The 25,040-nt window shown below is 37.8% G+C and overlaps 2 protein-coding genes across 3 annotated transcripts in view; both read right to left on the bottom strand.

Annotated features, from left to right (window-relative positions):
• Nucleotides 1-12,193, bottom strand: part of caly (ubiquitin carboxyl-terminal hydrolase calypso) — a 34,821-nt gene extending 22,628 nt beyond the window's left edge. Inside the window, exons 1-5 of the mRNA XM_076186873.1 lie at nucleotides 6,780-12,193; nucleotides 4,183-4,297; nucleotides 3,946-4,045; nucleotides 2,595-2,720; nucleotides 338-545 (exon numbers count right to left, since the gene is read on the bottom strand). Of these exons, the coding sequence (XP_076042988.1) occupies nucleotides 338-545; nucleotides 2,595-2,720; nucleotides 3,946-4,045; nucleotides 4,183-4,297; nucleotides 6,780-6,837 (607 nt within the window). The 5' untranslated portion in view covers nucleotides 6,838-12,193. The remainder of the gene's footprint in view (nucleotides 1-337; nucleotides 546-2,594; nucleotides 2,721-3,945; nucleotides 4,046-4,182; nucleotides 4,298-6,779) is intronic.
• A 126-nt stretch (nucleotides 12,194-12,319) lies between these two features.
• Nucleotides 12,320-23,649, bottom strand: LOC143026458 (GTP-binding protein 10). 2 transcript variants are annotated; one of them, XM_076186874.1, is made up of 8 exons: nucleotides 23,189-23,649; nucleotides 21,030-21,162; nucleotides 20,690-20,854; nucleotides 20,408-20,499; nucleotides 18,026-18,152; nucleotides 14,047-14,285; nucleotides 13,241-13,364; nucleotides 12,320-12,576 (listed from the first exon to the last, which is right to left on the bottom strand). In XM_076186874.1, the coding sequence occupies exons 1-8, from the start codon at nucleotides 23,195-23,197 to the stop codon at nucleotides 12,347-12,349; spliced, it is 1,119 nt and encodes a 372-aa protein (XP_076042989.1). In that variant the 5' UTR covers nucleotides 23,198-23,649; the 3' UTR covers nucleotides 12,320-12,346. The 2 variants fall into 2 exon arrangements, with proteins under 2 accessions (XP_076042989.1, XP_076042990.1); XM_076186875.1 differs by lacking the exon at nucleotides 23,189-23,649 and adding an exon at nucleotides 22,046-22,173.
• Nucleotides 23,650-25,040: the final 1,391 nt, after the last annotated feature.

The raw sequence follows: 25,040 nt of genomic DNA, 5'->3' as shown, positions 1-25,040 counted from the left end.
TATTAGAAAAATATTATAATATTTTGTTCTGGACTCGGGGAGAGTTGGCCACACACAACAACAATTACTCATACTGTCGATTCAGCTTTCTTGCTTGACCCTTTACAGCCCACACAGATAAATTCATTAATTTAAAAGATTTTGTCTGGATTAATGCCAGATAGTTTAATTCAGTTTGACACAAGCAATGTGGCAGAAACAGAATAAGCCTTTAGCCCCCAAGGTGCTGAGATAAGGTAAGCAGATGAGCGAGTTTTTGGTGTGCATGTGTTTTAACTTGGCTTCCCCTTTACAAGGAAGACAAGGCTACTGGAGCATCAAACACCTTTTCTCTTACCATGATCAATTGGCGAAGGCTTGAGTCCATCTAATTCAAACAGCCTTCCATTGATAGGGACATATGAGACAAAATGGAATGTCTCTGCATTGCTAACTCTGCTGCTAGTAGGAACACCTGGGGTCTTGTCATGGCGACGTCTGGCTTGTGGTGCAGCATGAGAATTGTGTGCATTGGCCAATTCTGGTGTATTACCAATAGCCCAACCCTGTAATGTTTAAGTTCAGTTCAGTTCAGTTCAAGAGTTTATTCAACAAAAGAAAACAAAATTTATACATACAGATATACAAAATTTTACAAAATACATACATACATACATATACCAAGGCTTTTTCCCCCTTCCAAGGGAGGTAGCCAAAAAGGGAAAGGCATAAAAACACTCCCACCCATTTCATCTCTAAATACACTCCACACCCCTCCCACCCTTCCTCTCATCTGAGCACCTCCTGGATGACGGGTCATCCCTGCACCCTGCCCACCGCCCTGGGTCAGAAGCAGTGTCGCAAGACACAGTACATCCACAGCGAGGCCGCTTCATTTAATCGGCGACCCCCCTTCTCCGTCCCCCTTTGCATATAAGGCGAGGACGGGGAGAAATCCCTTCGGGCTGCGTCAAAATTTACTCACACATACTACCCCACCCCCCACTTCCCCGCCCATTCCTCCTCATGCAGTCACAACATCATCCATATACAACCATTCTCCACTCACCTCTGTCTTCCGTCCTCTCCCTTCCTTCCTCAACAGACATTCCCCTCTTCCCCAAAGCCCCCTTCACCCCATCCATCCACCTCATTCTAGGACGTCCCCTCATGTTCACTCCCTCCACATCTGCCTTCCATACCTCTTTTACTAGTCTTTCTTCACTCATTCTTTCCATGTGTCCAAACCATCCTAATATTCTTTCATCAACCCTATCTCCCAAATCCTTTTTCACCCGTTCTCCTCCTCACCTCCTCATTTCTCACTCTATCTAGCCTAGTAACCCCCACCATACTTCTCAGACACCTCATCTCAAACACATTCAAACTCCTTCTCTCTTCTTCTCTTATGTTCCACGTTTCTGCCCCATACAGTGCTGTTGGCACAATCACTCCTTCATACAGTCTCCTCTTCGCATCCATTCCCAAATGTCTATTCCTCATTACACTCTTTAAACCACCATCTACATTCTACCTCCACCTTCACTCCACCTTATTTTACAAAATAACTTGTTGAAAAGGGATAGCATGAAGAATTATTTCTATTTTTTTTTTTTTTTTTTTTTTTACAATTTAGTATATATACTTTTTTACAATGAGATGAAATAACACTTGCAGACATGTGACACAATGCCTGTTTTAATCATACATACATATATATACTAAAGGCTCTTTCCCAACATGGGAGTTAGCCAAAAAACAAAGGCATAAAATCCACTGCCACCCATTCTATCCCCACATACTCCACTCCCACCCTCTTATCTTGGCTAGTGTTTTAATACTTATATTTTATAGGAATAAGACATACATACAAAGGGGTCTTTTTCCCTTTACAAGGTGGGTGACTGACCCAAAGTATATACCCACCCAACATCCATCTCAAGGTCTTTTCCCTTTTACAAGTAACCTTTGCATCCACTTTGTTCTATGCCTTTTCTGTGGCAATATAAAGAATCTGTACTGATCTAGTGAAGGAACTAATTTATAGGTTCACGAATTAACAAAGGTCAACCTGTATTATTATTCCTGTAAATGAGGAAAAAATCAAAGGAAAATGTTATACATTACCAACACAACTACCTAGGAGCAGGTTACACAAAATGTAGATGAAATAGCAAAAAATTACCTTCAAATTTGAATTCAGCATCTAATATGATTCAAAGTGGCACCTCTCATCCCTCTAACAGAAATTGCTTAGACTTGTTACCAAGTATAGAATGCATGACTGACACATGGCACCAAATATTATTTAATAAAATTCATCCTCCAAACTACAAGTTCCATATACTCTTTTCGGTGCAAACATCAAATATCACTATTGTTTACTATGTTTGTTTGCACATTATGGATGGCAGTCCAAAGTTTCTTCCTAGAAAGATCTATGGGAAGGTCCGAGGACCGTTGCCAGTCACTGCAGTCAGGAGTTTTCAGTCAGTGAAACTTGAGGCAACAATTAATTATCAACATCACTGGATCTGCAATCCATGATGCTGACCTGTAATCTAAAACCTCTGCACACTCACAAGCAAATTCCCACCACAAAACCACCTACTTACCTTGTTCTCTGGATCCATCCCAACTGTATGGGTCTTAAGCCTTGAAAGAGTCGGCCCCAAGTCAAGTCCTGAGCAGTTAAGTAATACTGATACTAAGGAATGTGTTGCACAACTGTTTGGCACCATCTGTTGGTATCAGAATCATATTAATTACAAGAAATTTTGACATATAGTGCAGGTACTGCATAGAACATGTTCTACAGATATCCCCCCATTCTCTGTAGATATTATGTAAGAATACAAACATGATACATGAAAAAATGTCTATGATTCCTTTATTTCAATAAGCATTCCAGATATCAAAGACCTTTGCTACCTGGGACCACTGTGGTAAAGGTAATGCAGTTATGTATCAGCATTTTGCATTAGTCAAAAGCAACACACCTAACTGCACTACCAAATACAAATACTTTCATCTTGTACACTTTTACCCACAAAGTGAGGTGACTAGGAGCTGGCAACCTTTTTTAACTTTCCTTCAGTCATTTTAGAATCTTTTAAGATTGTGAAAAAGGGCACTATGGTGGTATTATCACCAAACATTTTTCCATATTTGAGCAGCATAGATATAGGTGATATCAAATTGAAAAAGGTTAAGAAACACTGCACTAAAGCTTTCTATGTATCCGTGCGTGAAGAAAAACACAATAATGATTGAGGTCTTCCCTAAATTAAGAACCTAGGAATGCACATTTCAGTTAATTATAAAAATAATAAAAATAGATATTATTGTACCATACTAATTCAAAAACTACTGTATCAAGACAACAACACAAACATCATACAGACGCTCCTCTACTTACGTTCATTCGTTTTACGTTTTTTCGATTTTACGTTTGAACTGACTGTAAAAAAAAAATGAGTGAATTTTTTAGTTTAGCGCGCTCTCCGTAGTACGAGACGTTCAAACGATACTTACACATGACGCTGCGTCCATTGTTTACATGGCACAAACGACAGACTGAACGTGCCTTGCCTCCTCCTCCACCATCTCACTTTATGTTGCTTGAATTTAATTTATTTGAAATTAATGTTATTATTTTACAATGTTATGTTTATAATTAATGATTTAGGGGTGTTTTATAAGATACGGTAATAGAATTTATGGATGTATAGTACAGTATGAACGGTCATACATTACTGGAACATACAGTAACAACTTACGTTCATTTTCATGTTACGTTCGGCTGTTCGGAACGTAACTAAAACGTAAGTTGAGGAGCGTCTGTATACAAATAAAAAATATTTTAAAACTTACATGAACCAAATGGTCATCTCAGAAATAAATTTCTACAACTACAGAAGCAATCAATATTTATCATCACTAGATTTGAAGATCCCTATTGCCTACCTGCTGGGCAAAAAACATATTGTTGACAATGCTCTCTTCTCTCACATAATTGTCTGAATGATCAATAATCTTTCGCCTTGATCTTCTTTCTTCAATCCACCTGTAGAAAATGAAATCATACAATATTCAAATAAACTCCTCTTATGCCAAATAAATTCATGAATATTACTTTTTTCTAAATTCAATTTATGAAATACAGTATTAACATAATCATTAAAACCATGAATGCAAATTTACCTAAAAAGGAAGATGAATCCATATACTTTTCCTTCAAATGCCTTTTGAAGATCATAAATTTCTTCCACCTGAACACCACGCACACCCATGTCCTCCAACAGAAGTGTGAAGAGACCTATCAATGGTATAAACAAAAAACATATATAAAAATCACATATCTTAAGCTTCAAAAAATTACAAAACTACAAACTGTGTTAAGCAATCATAAGATATTTACCTTCCACTATGCTCTATTTTTTATCAAATACAATTATATGTATGGTTTGAAGAAGAAAATATTAAATACAGAGAAGATCGAGACAGATAAGGTTACAATTGTTTGAACACATGAGAAGGGAGACAGACGTGGGAACATTAGGACTGTTGGAAGAAATAAAGAAACCAGGAAGGAGGCCAATTATATGACCAAGAACATAGAAGGACAGTGCAGCAGGATATGGGAGTGTTTAAAATAGAGAGAGGATCAGCCCTGGATGGACAGAACAGGAGGAGAACCAGTGCAAGCCCAATCCCAATGTTTTTCATCTTTTCTATCCTTATATATGATGCATGCTGACTGAGCGGATTAGAGCATCACTACTTTCTGTGGAGGACGAGGTGATGGCTGTTTGAACTTTGCCACAAGCAAACTGGACCAAGGGCATGGTTTATTTAAATCAATGCTACCAAGTCCTCTGTAAGGGGAACCATCCTAGCCTCCTGATAGGGGGAATTTGTGACATTAAACTGAATCCTATACATGAACCTTGATTTTTTTTTTTCTTTTATAAAGCAGGTGGCTAAATCAAATTATACACCTATCCAAAAACCAACTCATCGTCCCTCCTATCTTAGTACCTTGTGGATAAAGGATCATCCCTGTCCCTTGCCACAATGCTTAGGTCAGAGCCAATGAAGCAAGGCACAGCACTATCACAGCAGGGCCCAACAGACAGAACTGGTTTACCCTCACTGCTTCATTATGTGGTGATCCCCCTCTTTCATCACCTCAAATGTCATAGAGCAAACAAGAACATCCCTTTGGGCAGTCATTTCTGCATCCACTTCTGAACACTTGCCATTCACTCCTATTTTTTGCATTCTTTCTTCTTTATTCAACTGACATTTCTTGTACCTCTAAAAATAAATATCTAAATAAACGTATAATATATATATATATATACATATATATATATATATATATATATATATATATATATATATATATATATATATATATATACATATACACACATAATTACATATAACAAAATATTTATAAAAAAAAATGTAAACAAAGGTCTGCCATTAAAAACATGAAAAACTTTGATACAATAAAATATTTACACAAAAGCTTTTTAAACATATGTCAGTCACAAACATGATTTTATCATATTTATTTACATATGATCCTTTACAAATTCTTTAATGCCTTATTGAGTTATTGCATTAATTTATATAGTTTCTACATTTCTACAGAAAACTATCAAGGTATGTGTATGTAAAATAACTTTACAAACTGTGTTCATTATTCTTTAAAAATATGAATAAGAAAAAAATACTATACTTTTTGGTTAAACAAGTTACAATATTTCCTAATTAATTGATACTAGTTTTACAGTATTTTGCTGCATTACATCTGATTTACCAATACATCAGAAAAATATATACATCATAACTTATTGAACCAATTACTGTAATATTAAATGGTAGGATATTACTTTAATAAAAATAATAAATAAAAAATAAAATACAAATAAAAATACATTAATCTATCCTATTCTAAGGGTAAAAGTAATCTTTGTTGTAGATAATCTGCTATATCGGCATTTGTGACTGCATACATTTTCTTTAAAATTAACACTTATCCGTACACTGTCTTTTTACTAATTTGTAATCAAACTTATTAATATTCATGCCATCAAGGCATTAAAATAAAGTAAATGTGATATCCTCTATTTATATACAGATTCATTTAGTTATGAGTTAGGGTGAGGGCAATAACTTTAGAAAGGTCAGGAGTTGAGATCTGGACAGGGTTTTATCCCCAATTTGAAGTTTTACTATATAGTGATAATAACTTTTTGTCTATAATAGTTCATCTGTTGACACAAGTCTAGTGGTATTGCACTCATACACTCCAAACATCCAAATATATGTATACATATATTTTTTTCACAGAGTGACCATTGATGATTGTTAGTTTTTTTCAAAGTTGTGGGTCTCCTGCAAGTGAAATAGTGTGAATAACCCTAAGATCATTTGCAATGGTTTAGTCACAAAGAAAATACAATTAGAATTGGCTGTGTATTTCAAATACATATGATAAGTAAATTAGATGATTAAATTAGGGGTTAGGGAGTGTGGTATAATAATTTATTAATTATAATACTACTACAAGTATCTTAGTTATTAGTATCATCATGATTATTCATTAACAAAGAGTTGGTAATATTTTAGTCATTGTAACTTTAAGCCGAAGACCTGACTAATGCACAAGGATGCATGACAATAGTAACTATTCACGAACTTCATTAACTTACAGAAATCAATCGGTACTTTATTAAAATACAAGCGCCAGAATTGGCGTTTGGAAAGCAGTTTAACAAGAAACTTACCTGGGTCACTCTCCAGCTCCAACCACCCATCTGTGAGATTATTAATATCGACCGGCATTGCACTTCTACTGCCGTCACACTTGCAAACACTAATGAGGTTTATCTAATGTGGATATATTTTCCTTCATATTCCTCTATTTGAAGGATAACCTAGACGCCTTCCCCATTTGGATGTAAACAAACCTTTGACAAATCATGGAACTATCGTAGTCAACTAAACTGTCTTATATAGATTTTGTGTACATTATAATGTAAGAAAATCTCGCATTTTGCAAATGATAGCACATGAAAAGTCAGAAGAAGTAAAATTAAAAACATTATTAATTAGCAAAGCAACCAGAGAAATCACAGTTCTGAGTAATTACTTTACTGACATCTATACGGTATAGAGTCACGCACTGCTTTATGTTATTGGAAACTAGTTTCCATAAAAAATAAAATCTACCTACTATTACCCCTCATTTATACTGTCCTCCACCTCTCCTACACCTTTGAGCCTCTGACTTTCCTCTTCCTCGCGATATTGTCCACAAATACAAAAAAAAGGGCTGCTCATCGCCAAGGTAATACAAATGCACTTATGAGAAAAGAAAGGCAAGATTGTAGGATGCGCAACTGATAATACATCAATGGAAGATGGAGTGGCCAGGATTTTTTTTGATAGTTTGCCAAATATACTAAAGAAGTTCATCAGTCACAGAATGACTTGTAAAAGAGCTGAAGGTCCTGAGCAAGTGTTGAGAGGTAACTGAATCTCGTTTCTTCCGGTTGTCTTATGTATGCTTCTTCCAAGTCATATGTCTTACTTTATTGGTCACAATGAATTGTGAAGTAAATAATCTGTTTGGTATTTTTCATACCATTAATATTTACTGTGATTTTTTCAACTTTGATGTTATAAATTCCTTTTAAAATCTTAAAGACACATACCAAATCCCCTCGTGAGTCTCCATTTGTTAGAGAATAAGTTAACATGTTTTAAGCAATTTTAACAGGCTATCTTATAATCAATGAGATCTAATTTGCTGCTGGACTTTTTCCAAGATATCAATGTCTAATGAAATTTGGGGACCATATATAAATTGCACATTCCATGGGCAGACCAGTAATCTATATAATCAACTGGTGAGCTATCTATACGGCAAAGGCTCCTTCACTTTTATAAGGGAGGCAGCCAGCCAAGGCATGCACTCGCCTTGACCCATCCCACTCCCATTTGTTTCCCTTTTATCCTAGATCCTCATCTGATGATAGGGGAATTTTTGCCATCAAAAGATTGCACTACTAATCCAAGTATCCCATTTGCTTTCCCTGAGGCAGAAATATGATGCTCAGATGTTTCAAGATTGTTATTGATAATTGCACTAAAACCCTTTTCATTTTCCACATGTTCAGTTAATTCCCAAGATTTTACAGCAAAACACACCAAACACCCTTCCATGTCAACACATGGCTGAAGGATCAACCCTGTTCCTCCATCACAATGCTTGAATGAAGATCAAAGCAGTAAGGTACAATTCTTCCATAGCAGGGCCCAATAACTGGAGGTGCTTGAGTCTGTTCTCAGAGTTCATGCCTTTTACTGTACACACTCAGTCTTGCTGGTGAAGATTCTTTGGACACTCAAGTTTCTTCATCTCCCCTGTACTGTCTGGGTTCCACAGTTGCCAACAGTATTTAACTTTAGGTAGTACCAGGGTTTTCCACAGGGTAATCATGCAATCTTCATCTCATAATGTAAATGTTCTGAGAATCCAACCTGATCATTTTCTGGCATTGTCAACAATGTTGTCAACATGTGTGATAAACTTGCCATCTTGACTCAACATTACTCCCAGATCTCTAACATTTGCCTTGTTCATGATCTCTCCATAAGCTGTGGTGTAGGGTTGGATGTTATTTGTGAGGCCTTTGCCATATCTCATCAGTTCATATTTGGTTTTGTTGAATTTCATGTTGTTGATGGCCAAGAAGTACACATTTTTGAGGTCCTTCTGGAGTTGGTTGGTATCTTTGATCTGCCTTATTTCTTTGGTGGCTCTGGTGTCATCTGTGAATGAGGATATGTTGAAGTATAAAACTGTGCTGTCAATGTTGCTGACGAGTACTAGGAATAGGAAAGGGCCTAGCACAGGGCCCTGTGCGATGCCACATAATGCTGAAGACTGTTATGAGGCTGTCCTGTTGATGGCTACTCATCTCATGGAGAAAACTTTGCAACCACTGACCCAACTTCCCTGTTAGTCCTAAGGCCTTCAGCTTATGTAATAGGATACAATGATCTACTTTACTGAAGGCCTTAGCAAAGTCCAGGTATACAACATCTACATTACATTCCCTTACCAGCTTTTCCATTATGTTCCCAGTGGGCTAGCAGCTGGGATAAGCAGGATTGTCCTTTCTGGAAACCATGTTATCCATCATTGAAGTCTTTTTTTCTAAAAAAAAATCAACCAGGCATTCTTGCATGACAGCTTTGAATTTTTTTTAGATGAATGATGTTAAGGTGACATGTCTAGTATTTGTCTTTTCTATTGCTCTCCCTCTTGTATATGGATGTTATTAGTCCTTGTTTCATGTCTGGGACCCTACCTTTATCTTGGAATTGTCTCCTTATTCTGTGCAGGCTTTTAGAAGGGGTACTACCATGCCATCTGGCCCAGCTGAGGATGAGGATTTGAGTCCTTTTATTGGCCTCACAATGTCCTTACTGGAGAAATCAAGGTCACATAGTGTATCTTCCCTTGAATCAGTAAGAACAATCTAGGAGAGTCTATCACCTTATTGGAGGTTATGCTGAAGGTAGATTTGTACTGTTTTCTTAGTTGTTCAGTTATCAGGTAATGGTCCTGTATTATATTCCCCTTTTCATCTTTTAATGGGCCAACCTGAGATTTGATTTTCTGTTTTTTCTTTGCATATGTAAACAAGTATTTACTCTTGTTTTTTATTGCACTTATTGCTTTCCTTTCATTGTGTTTACACTTCCTTATGCAATTTTATTATCTCACTTTCTATCTTAATTAGCTTGTTTTTTAAGGTTGATTGCTTTGGTGTTGTATTAGGCTTCTGGAATTAGCAGAAGAAATGTTTCCTTTTCTTGAAGAGAATCCTCCTGTCTCTCAGGATTTGTGTTGTTGTCCTTTTTGCTGCCCTGAGTGGGACATGCAAGCTGCATATGTTGTAGCACATCTTCTGGAGGATCTGGATCATTTGCTATGTGGATTTACAGTCAAGATGTCCCTGCCAGTTTTCATGTCTCATTTTCTTCTTGATCTCATCCCAGTTGATTTTGTTACTAGTTCAGAGTACTTAGCCAATTCAACAAAATCTGCCAGGATGGGGAAGAGTAGTTATTCCCTCCAGCCTTGTATGTTCTCATCAAGATTAATCTGTGGTCTGATATGGCCATATCTTGGACCTCGTAGCTATGAATATGGTCATGGTTTCTCATGAAGACCAAGTTTAATATGTTTTTCTTTCTAGTTAGTACAAAAAATGTGCTGGGTTAGGCTCAATTTCTCTACTAGATCTAGCAACATCTTGGCTTGTCTGTGTTCTGGTGCCCTGTTGATGGTACTTTTTTCCCAGTTTATTTGTGGTATGTTGAAGTCTCCCATTAAGATAATTCCTGGTGATGTATGGCAGGAATTGATGGTGTCTTTTATCTTATCCACTGTGGATCTGAATCTTTCTGCTGCACTGCCTGGGGGGTGGTACATAGTGAACAATAAGGTGTTGTGTTTTTTTATCTTTATACCCAGTATTTCACAGTACCTGTATGAAAAGGAGCAAATTCTTGAGGCACTTGCTACTACATCAGACCTTAGGTAATTCATAACTCCTCCATGTGTTCTATTTACCCAATCCATCCTGAAGATGTCATAGTTCAGTATGTTGAGGTCACTGTCTTGTATACCTGGGTGTAGATGGGTTTCTGCAAGGGCAATAAACATAAATCTTTCTTCTTCTGCTTGATCCATGAGGATGGGGTTTTTGTATTGGATGCTTGTGTGATACAGCCCTTGTATATTCGCGAAGTGAGTTTTCTAGTAAACTTTCTGCCTCTCTGCTTGTGCATGGTGGTGTGCTGGGACGTAGTGGTGTGGAGGTGCTTGAGGATATATCATAACTTGATTCGTCCCTCTGAGTTGGTCGTTTATTGTTTGGGTGACTAGGCTTGTTATATGGTTTTGGATTCTAGACAGTTGTGTTCCTAGGTTCTCCATTAGTTTTGTCTTCAAGGTCTGAATCAACCCTAAAAAATACCCATTGCTTGCAGCTCCTCTGTTCTCGTGGTTGTCATTTGCCCAAGCTTCCTGTTCAGGTAGTACCTCTGGTCTTGATGGATGGAGTTGGACTTCGGCTTGGATATAGTCATGTGTTGGAAATGCTGTACAGGAATACCTCACTATACAACCCTCCTCAATTTTTGCCTGGGGCTTTCACATACACCTAACATATGTTTTACCTACTTTATAGGACTCAGTCGTATAGTGAGGTATTCCTGTATTAGGAAATCTTTGGGTTCCTTTTATGTGTGTGAACCTGCAATCTTCAATGAAGCACTGGCAACTTGAAATTGAATATCTGCAGAGTTTTGGGTAGTAGTTGGGGCATTGGGATCTGAGCTTGAATCCTCTGTTGTCCTTATTTCCATATTTTATCAGTCTCTGACAGGGCTTGGGGTGTAAAAGAGGAAAGTTCTTACCACTGAGGCCATGTCAGCACTGCTTTCAGTAGAATTTGCAAATTTTGGTTTTTGTTTCTACTTGATGTGGAGACCTCTGGCTGGTCTGGCTTTGAGTAGTAGACTTTTCTATGGTCTTGTTGCACTTTGTTCTGTAGGCTGCTCAGCTATCACTGTAGTCAGGTATTGGGAAGATTCTTCCTCAGACCCTGGGTGAGCATATTCCTGTTGATCTTGTTGGTACTGTTGCTGTGTGGCTCTGAATTCATAGCTCAGCAGCTGTTTTACAAATGCTTTTTGTTCCACTTTTGCTTTTTGTGCCTCCCTGATCCACTTATTCTCACATCGCTTATATCCATGTGCGGAGCACTTTTCGCATGTGAATTTTCTGTTGCACTTAGAAAAGTTCATTAACTAGTATATGGAAAATTGATTACAGTTGTAGTGGATCCACCCACTGCAGTCATCACAGTGGATGGTATGGCTCCTGTGATCCTTACGACCACATTCACTGCACTTAACTGCTTTGTTTAGGCTGTTGTGCACCACCATGTGTATCAAGTCACTGTACTTTATTTTCACAACATTTTCTGGTCCATGTCCATAACACTTGTTTTTTATTATCTTTTGTTTATTTCATTCATTTGCTATACCAAGTATAGTATGCAAGTACAAACTCTATGGTCTCTAAAGTCACTTAATCGCTGCTTGTCACTTTATATGTTTCGTATTGAGGGGACTCATACAGACAGGTTCTCTCACGACAGGCAATGCTCACTACTTATGAGTACCTATCATTACTCTCTCCATAATTTTATGTTACAGTAGGACATTATTCATTACACAAATGTAGTAATAACAATCTATTTTATTCATATTACAACAACTGCTTGCTCGTGTCCTCCAGTTTCTTCTGGATTTTATATCTTGGTAATTCGACTTGTTTTCTTTCGATATCTAAAGAGTGATTTATATCAAGAACCTCCCTAATACATTCTTTGACACAGTTGACAGACTCCTTGTTCATTTTGGCTGAGCATGGGATGATGTCATCAAACTGAATGAGCTGTTTAGGCTGCATCTCTTCTGGAAGTCCTTGGCAATAACCTACGAGAGACAAAATAAAATATAGACACTCATTAAGATTCAACTTTTTAACTAATAAAACATCTGTAGTTATGTATGCTCATAAGATTCATGGTACCTTTGAGTCTAAGAAAAAAAATTGCAATATATTATATTCATGCATTTATTGTTTATTTAATATTTTCTTGTTCTACTGTTCCTCATGCTTTCCCCTCCTCCCACAGACTTAGTTTTAGAGTGTAACAGTGAACCCAGCCAAAATTTGGAAATCATGTTAAACTGACCTCTATTGTAGTGGCTCACAAAGATACAGATAAGGACTATCTATCTACATACTAAAAGGCTTCTTCCACCAAACCTGACCCATCCCACTCCCATCTATCACCGATGAAAGAAAAACAGTAAAAATTATAGGAGTGAGGTAGTAAAAAGGTGTCACTTCAAGCAACAGTGGGGATGGTTGGAAAATACAGTGGAGCTGATATTACAAGCAAATTGTGTATGGTCAGAAATGTGGCCATATGAAGACGAAATGAAGATAGACCACATGAACAAACAATACAATAAGTAACAAATGAGGACTTAAAAATGCAAGAAAGATGATGCATTGGATTTGTTGGGATGATATAGGAGTGTATGTGAATGCATATATTGTACACTGTGGTATATAATATGTATGCCTTACTTTTATAGTTGACCATTCCTTCCATGAGTTCCTCCAACTTCTTTTCAGAATTTGGTAAATCCATCTTATTTACCACTAACACTGACGGTCGTTCAACCAACTTTTCTTTATATAATTCCAATTCCTGCAATAATGCACAAATCTACTAAGTTTATGAATACAACAAACAAATGAATATTTTTTTCTTCATTAAATTTATTTTCTTCTTTATAAACAGAAACAGTTGATCAATCAATCAATCAATCCAGTGACCCAGGTATCTCCTGCAGGAGACCCAGTTAACCAGCAACAGCCACTAGACTGGCCCATAAGTCACTCTTGGGAGGGATTTACCTTTGGGACTAATGTGTGTAAAGGTTTGATGGAGAAGAGTGTTCAGTGGTGCTTGCTTTGTGAATCGGGTGTAAACATTTGTATAGCTGTGTTGAGTAAGTGGAAGATTGTATTATTATTATTATTTTATATATATTTATTTTATTTATTTATTTATTTATTTACTTATTTACTTATTTATTATTATTATTATTATTATTATTATTTTTTTTTTTTTTTTTTTTTCCATTCCAACCAGTTGGTTGTGCTTGTGTGATGTAATGAGATGGGTAAGTAGGGTTGAGGGCCCTTGCATAGATGTGATGTTCTCTGAAGAGGATTTTGGTGCCTGTGAGTAGGTGTTCTATTTGGATGGTTTGTGCATCCTGTTATCATTCTCAATGCTTAATTCTATATATTTTGTGAGGTATTTATGTTTTCTTAATTGTTGGAAACCATACTGTGAAACAAACTAAATATAAAGTACTTCTTACCCTGTTGAGCAAAATCACATTTTCTATTGCAGGTCTGAAGGGGTATTTAGGACCAAGTCTGAATCCATGAATGTCAACAACAAAGAGTAGCAGTTTGGTGCGTTCTACATGACGTAAAAACTTGTGTCCCATTCCAATGTTTGCCCATGCACCTTCCACCAGACCTGGCAGATCAGCTAATGTGATAGTTCTAAAGTCTTTATATTTCATAACTCCTAGTTGTGGCTTCAAGGTTGTGACTGAAAAGTGAACAAAAATCAAAAGATAGATTAAACTGTTAATCAATCAATCAATCTTACTCCAGATCATTTGCAGAAGACCCAAGGCTCCTGGGTAAGTGGCAAAAACCACCAAACTCCCAAATAAATAATTTAAAGAAGAACTATTGTGTTGTTGTCTGGATATGGTTAGGGTGGAACAGTGTACCTCCCTTGTAAGGGGTACAGAGCCTTTAGTATATGTGTGATGAGGTGTTCAGTATTTCTCATGTGATAACTGCATCTGGGTGCAGTTTGTTTCTGTGGCCAGGCCTATTTTCCGTATGTACTGTCTTTATTCTCAAAGATGTTACCATAGTCACCCCTGGTGTTTATTACGTTCTCTAATTATGTAGGCTGACGACTATTTCTATCGTGTTTACATTCATGGACGTAGATCCACATGCTGAAATCTAAGTATTCAAAAATTTAATATGTCTGAAAAATATGTTTATTCCTGTGAGATTATGATGCTCTAGTGATGTAAGAATTCATAGAAATATTTATTGTAATTGCTTTTGGTGTATGATCAATGTATGATTTATATTTTACACTACTGACTATATCGCGGGGAGAGTTGAAACATTATTGGAATTGTCGTCGAAAAAGAAGAAAAAAGGAATGATTGCAATTCCTCGCTGGTTCCTTCTTCTGTATATGGTTTGAATTAGATATATAAGTCTTTTGAGGATAATATGGTTGAAAGAATATAAAATGGGAGTAGAAATATGGGGATATATAGTGATAAAACGCACAGAGGAAGAGTAATAATGGATATAAATGGTATGTTGTAAAAGCATGATTTGTAAGGATTAACATTTTGAAGTGATTATATTATTAAGAATTCAATATTCACAGTGCTTGTAGAAGCAGAGCCTGGTTAGAAGACTATGTGAAGGTTATGTAATATGAATATCATATATGGAATGTAAACCGATTAATGGTGCCTTTGATTTGTATATACATTATATGAGTGGAGAAGTGAGATAATGAAACACCTCATATGTACCAAGAATATATTATATACTTGAGTCTGAGATGCAATAATCAAATATATACATTTGATTCTATATTGTTAGGTTTATTCAATATAGGTTAAGATATAATTACCTACTATCTTTCTATATCCTCCATTTATGATGATAATGTGAAGTAGGGATTTCTTTTCTAACTGAAGGGTATGATGAGATATGCTTGTTAGAGAGGGAACTATGCAGTAAGAAGTGAAACTAATATCCGTTATTGTCACTCCACCTTTAAGGGATGAGGCAAGATCTGTTGTTGTCCTCCTAGATCCTTTATTTACTAACCAATTACTTTAAGGTTAGGGGTGGTAACGTGACAAAGATGACACTTCCATAGCAAAAGCCTACAGCTTTTTCATGTGATGACCTCATATACTGATGGAAATCAATACATTGCATACAAAGACATACACAAGGATTACATTTCTTGATCTGTTACAATCTGTAAATCTTATGGTTTAGAATAATAAATCATATGCAAGGCGTACATTGGTTTACTCTTGCAAAGACCTATACCCAAGATGCAACCACCAAACCGAAGACAGAGAGCATATCTTACTACACTGCCCTACACTCACTCTTTCTAAATACCAACACAAAATTTCTTTAATGAATAATCTGTGGGCTGAACCAGTGATGTGTCCCACTTCCTGGGGACCGCAAGTCTACTGGAAATGTGAGCCGAGGCACACATTGTGGCTGTATGTCTATCATTCTTATATCCTGTTCACGGATATTAGAAAAGTACATATCCAAATGCATGTATGAAAAAAATTTGATGCGGCCCGAAGGGATTTCTCCCCATCGTCTCCTTTTCTGCATAGGGGGACAGAGGGGGGGGGGGGGTCGCCGGATATATGAAGCGGCCTTGCTGTAGATGTGCTGTGTCTTGCGACACTGCTTCTGACCCAGGGCAGTGGACAGGATGCAGGGATGACCCGCCATCCAGGAGGTGCCAAGATAAAAGGGAGGGAAGAGGGTGGAGGGGAGTGGAATATATAGGAAATGGGATGTGTGGGAGAGTGGTTTCTATGCCTTTTTCTTTTTGGCTACTCCCCGTGTAGGGGGAAGAAGCCTTTGGTATATGTATGTATGTATGTACATATCCAAATCCACATTAAACTGTATCAGGTTCATATGTCCATAACCACATGTATATGACAAATTAACATACACACACACATACCAAGGCTTCTTCCCCCCTACAAGGTGGGTAGCCAAAAAGAAAAAGGCATAAAATCATTCCCACCCATTCCATCCCTAAATACACTCCACACCCCTCCACCCTCCCTCTTATCTGGGCACCTCCTGAATGATGGGTCATCCCTGCACCTTGTCCACTGCCCTGGGTCAGAAGCAGTGTCGCAAGACACAGCACATCCACAGCAAGGCTGCTTCATTAAATCGGCGACCCCCCCTCTCCGTCCCCCCATTGCATAAAATGAGAGGACGGGGAGAAATCCCTTCGGGCTGCGTCAAATTTTGCTCACACATACTACCTCACCCCCCATCCCCCTGCCCATTCCACCTCATGCAATCACAACATCATCCATATACAACCATTCTCCATTCACCCCTGTCCTCTCCCGTCCTTCCTCAACTGACATTCCCCTCTTCCCCAAAGCCCCCTTCACCCCATCCATCCACCTCATCCTAGGACGTCCCTTCATGTTCACTCCCTCCACACCTCTTTTACTAGTCTTTCTTCACTCATTCTTTCCTTGTGTCCAAACCATCCTAATATTCTTTCATCAACCCTATCTCCCAGCTCCTTTTCCACCCCTGTTCTCCTCCTCACCTCCTCATTTCTCACTCTATCTAGCCTAGTAACCCCCATCAAACTTCTCAGACACCTCATCTCAAACACATTCAAACTCCTTCTCTCTTCTTCTCTTATGTTCCATGTTTCTGCCCCATACAGTGCTGTTGGCACAATCATTCCTTCATACAGTCTCCTCTTAGCATCCATTCCCAAATGTCTATTCCTCATTACACTCTTTAATCCACCAAGGCATTTACTTGCTTCTCTCAATCTACATTCTATCTCCACTTTCACTCCACCTTTCCCTGCCACATTTGCACCCAAGTATCTAAAACTATCCACTTCCTCCAGTCGCTCTCCCTTAATGCTCACTTCCAGTCTACTGCCACTTTCACCCCTTGTACATCTCATCACCTTACTTTTACCCACATTTATCTTTAGCTTTCTTCTATCACATACTCTCCCAAACTCTGCCACCAACTTCCTCAATCCCTCCTCCGATCCTGCCACAAGCGCAGTGTCGTCCGCAAACAATAGCTGGCTCACCTCTCCAATCCCTTGCCCACTACCCTTGCATTTACCTCTCTCACCACCCCATCCATGTATAAGTTGAACAGCCAGGGCGACATAACGCATCCTTGACGAAGTCCCACCTTTACCTTGAACCACTCACTCTCTCCATTTCCAATCCTGACACAAGCTCTACTACTCTCATAAAAACTCTTGACAGCTCCCAGAAGCTTTCCTCCTATCCCGTATATCTGCATAACCTCCCACAGTGCCTTCCTGTCTACCCTATCATAAGCCTTTTCCAGACCCATAAAAGCCCAAAAAACATCCTTCCCCTTTCCTATAGCTTTCTCACATATCTGTCTTACCACAAAGATCTGATCTACAAATTAACATATATATTAAATATAATTTTAACTACTCACATGGGTAGCTAGCAATTTTGGGCTTGGCTCTTGATAAAGCACTGAGTAAAGTGGATTTGCCAGCATTTGGAAAACCCACAAATCCCACGTCTGCAATCAGTTTAAGCTCTAATTTTACAGTCTGTGCCTGGATGGGAAGTCAAGGAAAATAATCATATAAACTTCATATATATAGACAGAGAACATTTGGAAACCCCACAAATCCCACATTTGCAATCTGCTCAAGCTCTAGTTTTGCAGTCTGCACTTGGATGGGAAGTGAAGGAAAGTAATTATACACCTTCATGTATACAGACAGACAGATAGGTAGATTAAACCGCAATGGTGAAAATTAACTTTCCAAGACCTTAGCATTATGAAGCAATTCCTAGAGAACTAATCAATCAACATACAAACATGATGCTAAAATATGACTTAAATTTTACTTGTTTACCTATCTATATACCTTTACCTATTTTGTTTGTCTGCCTATGAGGCAGCCTTGCTGTGGATATGCTGTGTCTTCCTACATTGATTCTGACCCAGGGCAGTGGGTAAGATGCAGGGATGACCTATTATCCAGGAGGAGCCAAGAAAAGTGGAAGGGAGGGATGGTGAATGGGAGTGGAGTATGTGGAGATGAAATGGGTGGGAGTGGATTTATGCATTTGACTTTGGGTCAGAAGCAATGTAGCAAGACACAGTACATCCACAGCAAGGCTGCTTCACTTAATCAGAAACCTCCCTCTCTATCCCCTCATGCAGAAAAATATTCAAATCAGTCACTATGGGAGTGCAAATTTAAAAAATACATACATACATATACCAAGGCTTTTTCCATATACAACCATTCTCCATTCACCCGTCTTCTGTCCTCTCCCGTCCTTCCTCAACAGACATTCCCCTCTTCCCCAAAGCCCCCTTCACCCCATCCATCCACCTCATCCTAGGACGTCCCTTCATGTTCACTCCCTCCACATCTGCCTTCCATACCTCTTTTACTAGTCTTTCTTCACTCATTCTTTCCATGTGTCCAAACCATCCTAATACTCTTTCATCAACCCTATCTCCCAACACCCTTTCCACCCCTGTTCTCCTCCTCACCTCCTCATTTCTCACTCTATCCAGCCTAGTAACCCCCATCATACTTCTCAGACACCTCATCTCAAACACATTCAAACTCCTTCTCTCTTCCTCTCTTATGTTCCATGTTTCTGCCCCATACAGTGCTGTTGGCACAATCATTCCTTCATACAGTCTCCTCTTAGCATCCATTCCCAAATGTCTATTCCTCATTACACTTTTTAATCCACCAAGGCATTTACTCGCTGCTCTCACTCTACATTCTACCTCCACCATCACTCTACCTTTTCCTGCCACATTTGCACCCAAGTATCTAAAACTATCCACTTCCTCCAGTTGCTCTCCCTTAATGCTCACTTCCAGACTACTGCCATTTTCACCCCTTGTACATCTCATCACCTTACTTTTACCCACATTTATTTTCAGCTTTCTTCTATCACACACTCTCCCAAACTCTGTCACCAGCTTCCTCAATCCCTCCTCCGATCCTGCCACAAGCACAGTGTCGTCCGCAAATAACAGCTGGCTCACTTCCCACTTTTCTCCATTTTTTTTTAACCATCTCCAATCCCTGACCCACTACCCTTGCATTTACCTCTCGCACTACCCCATCCATGTATAAGTTGAACAGCCAGGTCGACATAACGCATCCTTGACGAAGTCCCACCTTTACCTTGAACCACTCACTCTCTCCATTTCTAATCTTGACACAACCTCTACTACTCTCATAAAAACTCTTGACAGCTCCTAAAAGCTTTCCTCCTATCCCGTATATCCGCAAAACCTCCCACAGTGCCTTTCTGTCTACCCTGTCGTAAGCCTTTTCCAGGTCCATAAAGGCCCAAAAAACATCCTTCCCCTTTCCTATAGCTTTCTCACATATCTGTCTTACCACAAAAATCTGATCTACACAACCTCTACCCATCCTAAATCCACACTGTTCCTCACCAATACTTAAAATAAAAATACTTAAAATAAAAGAGTACACTACAAATACTTCCACATTTAGTTTCCATATGTTTACAACCTTTTCTCAAGAGGTGAATAAACCTGAGATTAGCTATAATAAGATCTATAGTGCACATCACCATAGCAATAGGGTTATATCATTATATCATCTATATATCATAGTAAAAAACAGCAGTTCTATCCCAGTATCATGCAAACAAAATTTTCACTTCTCTTTTGCACATGCAAGATCTATTTTTTCTATAGAATGGTTACATTAGATTACATTAGGTTAGGAGCTATTGGACAATGCATGTTTCATGTTAAATATCTGTGTTTGTGTGATTCTGGAATTTTACCAAAATAACTCACCTGTCCCTTCTGACCATTGAACTGATTCTGAGAACATCCTCCGGCACCACCCTTAGCCACAACTACTTGATCACCTTCATTATTGAGTTCCCCTGAAGATAAAAACATGTTTCAAGTATACATATCATGTCATTCATGCCCTTTACATTACCATTTTTTTTCTTATCTTTCCTCTTACTAAAATGCATTCTTAGGTTCTCCTTCCTCAACAACACTACGGTCTTTCCTCTATAAGTATTACATTCACTTTATATTCAAATAACATTCTTTGTTGGCCCTTACCTAGCACCATTCCTTCTTCAGAGTGAACAATTGTACCGACAGGGGCAGGAATGATATTATCTGTCCCTGGTTCTCCATATAATCGGAACTGGTGGCTATTTCCTCCCCCAGTAGCACTCCATACCTTTGTAGGGTTTTTCTGTACAACATCATATAAGTTTAAACCTGCAATAATTGAATCATTATAAGAAAATTATTATAATAGAAAATAAAATATCATGAATAAATAAAAATAATTTATACATCAAATAAAATCATTATATCAACAAAATCTTTAAGTTAGGTCCACTGGGTGGTAATGGATCAAAAGAATAAATACAGTGATAATATTATATCAAACCTTTCTTTGCTTGAACAAAGACTTGACCACCTGTTCCACCAAATCCACCATGGCGGGGCAATCCCATTCCTCCTGCACCACCTTTCACCTTTAGCCTCACAACATCTAAGAACTTTGAACCTTTAGTCCTCATCTGTAAATTCAACATCCTAAGTTATGAATTAGTTACAACAGACTACTGCATATATTGTAAAAGGAGCTTATACCAGAAAACATTTGCCTGAAGTTGAATCTGTCATCTTTACCCTATTTCCATAGGAAGCTATAGGCAATCAGTGATCATAGAGGGTCAAACTAAAACTTTCACAATTAATAGGCAAGACTTAAGCCCAATGTGTTACAATAGCACAATGTATATTGATTATACTATAATTCAAATCAGTACATAGTAACAGTTAAGACACGTTTACAATTTTGAAGATATTCTTTTAGTATATCTTTTAAGAAATATTCCTGTCTAGCAATTAATATTTATGATGTATATTAAAGAATCACAGTACATCACCACTCTATCACGGCAGATACAATTTATTTGATATCATCATGATCTTCATGATCTACATAACTGCCCTCGTAACAATGTCCACAATTACTGATCACTTATCTTCGAGATTAGCTTATGAGCAGGTTCACAGTTTGAAAGGTGAGGCTCATAATTAATCAGTGCCTCAACTGATGCTTCATGATAATGCAATTTATCACACACACTTTAAAACAAGTACTGAATATCATCAATTACCAATAAAAGAATATTATTTTCAGGGCCTTGGTTTTATGTAAGTCTAAGACCTGGCAATTCTATTCCAGTATCAAACAAACACATTTTTCACATTTCTTTTTTGCATTTGAAAGATCCACTTTTTCTATGTAATGGTAAGGTTAGGTTAGGTTATTACCATTATATTAGGTTATGAGCTATTGGACAACGTAAATCTCATGTTAAATATCTGTGTTTGAATGATTCTGGAACTTTATCAATCTGGCTGTATCTCTGTGCAGCCAATTTCAATACTGACCTTAGGTCTTGGATATAATCCAATCTAAGATTGAGCTGTATCTGAGTATAGCTATCTTCATCAGACATCATATGTAGCTAGGTCAAACACTGCTAGAGGCACCACCGTCTATGACGTCCGCCAATAGCACATCATTTTAAGCGCACGCCATTAGGCTTAATTTACATATTGTGGGAAATTTAATTCATAAAAATGTCGCATGAGTGTATTTTACTACAATCATAATAAATTTCAACTAATCCCATCATCAGTTACATATCGGTACATAGAAACATGAATGAAACATGGCAGCCTACATTCAGCAGTAAATAAAAAAAAATTCATGGTTCAATGAAAAAAATGAGCCAGAAAACTCCAATACACAGGTAACAGACCCAATTAAACAGAAACTACTAGTCTCACAGATTATGCCGATACCATTACCAGGGCAGGGTATTACAGGAGAGCTGAGAAATCATAAGTACAAAATGAGTTTCTTCTGTTAGGTCGTGTAATGACAACGTTTAATGTATTGTGGCATCTCAGCCGCCGATGCAGACATGTCCGTCAAATCATCTTTGCATGCTTTATCACGATCTATACTGGTACTCTAACCTAATGTAATGTAGTATAATCCAGTTATATCTTGCTATTGATCATTGTGTGAATAACTGTACTTGTTGATATGTCATTCCTTGGGCCGCCATATTGGTTAATCAAGGTAATAGTTATTTCCTAGTTCTCCCAACTTTCTGATGCTTGAAAAATTTAAAATGAAGTCTAGACTCTAGGGCACTTCCAACCTCTCAGGTCAATTTGGTACTACATTTCCAAAAGTGTTGTTACAAACAATGTTATGTATATGGACTTGGCTACACACTTTTTGGCCTGATTTCCTGAGACAAAATAGACCTGATTTGGTACCTTTCAAAATGCAAGTAAGTGAAAAATGTGTTTGATACTGGAATAGAAACAATTCCTCTCACAACTGTTTAGTTTCGTACATTTATGTCACATGTTGCAAAATTATATTCATTATCAATTTAATGCAGCAAGCATCCCGTCCCCGTACAACCTGACTGGGTATTCCTGGTTTTAGTAATAATAATTATAATAATAATACTTAGCACTAATATTCAACCTGTAACGACGACAAACACTTACTCTGTTCATCCTTTTAAGCTGTCAGGCCATAATTCCGTACTGGATTGATGGTTCAGTTGAGCAACCTAAATAATTACTTCATCTGATGGTCATCTTGCAATACAAAATACTATGTCCACTGGTTTCCCTAACGTTATCCTTTCTTTCGTTTACAACTTTACATTGTTTACCTTCGGCTTCGAGTATTGTTACTCTACTAACTACTACTTTTGTATAGTAAATAAAAACTACCTTATCACAAACACAAACCCGCTTGTATTTCTCAAGTGAAATAAATTCATGTATCTTTTTCGCATCCTTCTGTTCCCTAGAAAGTGTCGTTACCAATGCAGTTTCTCGTGCAGAAATCGATTTATATTGCATAACTTGAGAACATTCAGAGCTAAGTTATGCAGCTTGAAACTTTGATATAACAAAAGTATAGATATAATGTACACAGATTTTGTAAATTTGATCAATAATGCAGTTTTTCATGTACATTCTAATCTTGGAAATTGAATCAAGAACGTGTGCCGAACGCAAACTCTCCGAATTATTCTTACGCAGCCAAAGAGAATGTACTGAGGCTGCAGCATTGGAGTCACAGGCCTCTTCCAGAAATTCGTCCATGTAAGTAGTTGGAGTTTCTCGGCCGTATTCCGCCGCTTACACGGCGCTCATTACAGCCGCCCTCATACAAACTAACACTTGTATTCTTGCTTCATAGTCATATCATGATAATCTGTCGGGAATAAATCCCGGCAGAGGCATTTTTTAGAGTAAATAGACTATTATTACATATTAATATAGACATCTGTGGTTACGGCCTCAGTTAATTTAGTGAATTGATAGCTGTAGAATTAGGATCAAGATTGAAATACAGCAATAAGCATATCAAGCTGTATGAAATTTGTATTCTAGAAACTTAGTATATGAAAACATGCATAACAGATTATACAGTCTTACTTTTTCCATTTAGAGTGGCCTATCATTTTTGTTTCTATATACGAAAACATATAAAGCATTATGTAAGGACTCGACACCCCTTAGTTACCACAAGCCGGTTGTTCTAACCCCTCTCAGGAATGTCGAGTTACTGATATGTCATTTTCATTATTAATCATTTTATTTACCACTTGGTGTCTTCTCCGTCTTGAGTATTGGTTCTGGTGCATTACCCATCTATAGTTCCCATGCATGGGGATTATATAATATATGTATCGTGCAACATTTTCACTTCAGTTAAGGTGAAGTTGTACTTCCCATAGACCCTTGGCAACGAGAGGTCAAAGGTCACTAGGCGTTCTGGGCCAAGAAAGGCCCCTCTCGTGTCTATACAACGTGGTTGCGTGGTTGAGTTGAAGTTGAGTAGGAGTTGAGGACAAGACAAGTCCGAAACAAGAAATGTAATTGACCTGTTAGTGATTCGTGACTAGGGGATGATATGAATTCACCCCAATCACAGACCTCCTATATATCATGTGTGAAGTGCATATACGACGAAGCGTGTCTTAAACCAGTGAGGGGATTCTGTGAGAGAACCATTCCCCTCAACATACCTTTATCCTTTCCACTTCCCATACTCACCCTCCATGCCACGCCCGAAGTTCGTCGCGCACATCACCGTCAACCAGAACAAAGACGAAGAAGATTTCCAAGTGGCCCCAAGGCCACGGTAAGTCATATATTGAGTTACATATAATATTCAAACCAATATGAATAATTAAAATAATCAAATATTCATAAAGATACATGATGCTTTGTGATGCCATTATACGTTTCAGGGTTCGATGAGTTCCCTGCCCTTTACAGGTACGTAGTTATGTAGTGTTGAAACTTGAAAGTTGTATACAAGTTCACGCAGAGTATCCCA

This window comes from Oratosquilla oratoria, chromosome 6 (assembly GCF_046742065.1).
Source record: "Oratosquilla oratoria isolate Oo_2021 chromosome 6, ASM4674206v1, whole genome shotgun sequence".
In the NCBI taxonomy this organism is placed as follows: Eukaryota; Metazoa; Arthropoda; class Malacostraca; order Stomatopoda; family Squillidae; genus Oratosquilla; species Oratosquilla oratoria.
The sequence above is the reverse complement of the archived record's forward strand: the minus strand, read 5'-3'. Positions and strand labels throughout refer to the sequence as shown.

Bases quoted from the DNA above. Each gene is read 5' to 3' on its own strand.
- LOC143026458 (XM_076186874.1), bottom strand. The intron at 20,500-20,689 runs GTAAGGGCCAAC...TTTTATCTTCAG, and splicing joins TGAAGAAGGAATGGTGCTAG to GGGAACTCAATAATGAAGGT. The intron at 12,577-13,240 runs GTAAGGCATACA...TGTCTCTCGTAG, and splicing joins AGGAATGGTCAACTATAAAA to GTTATTGCCAAGGACTTCCA.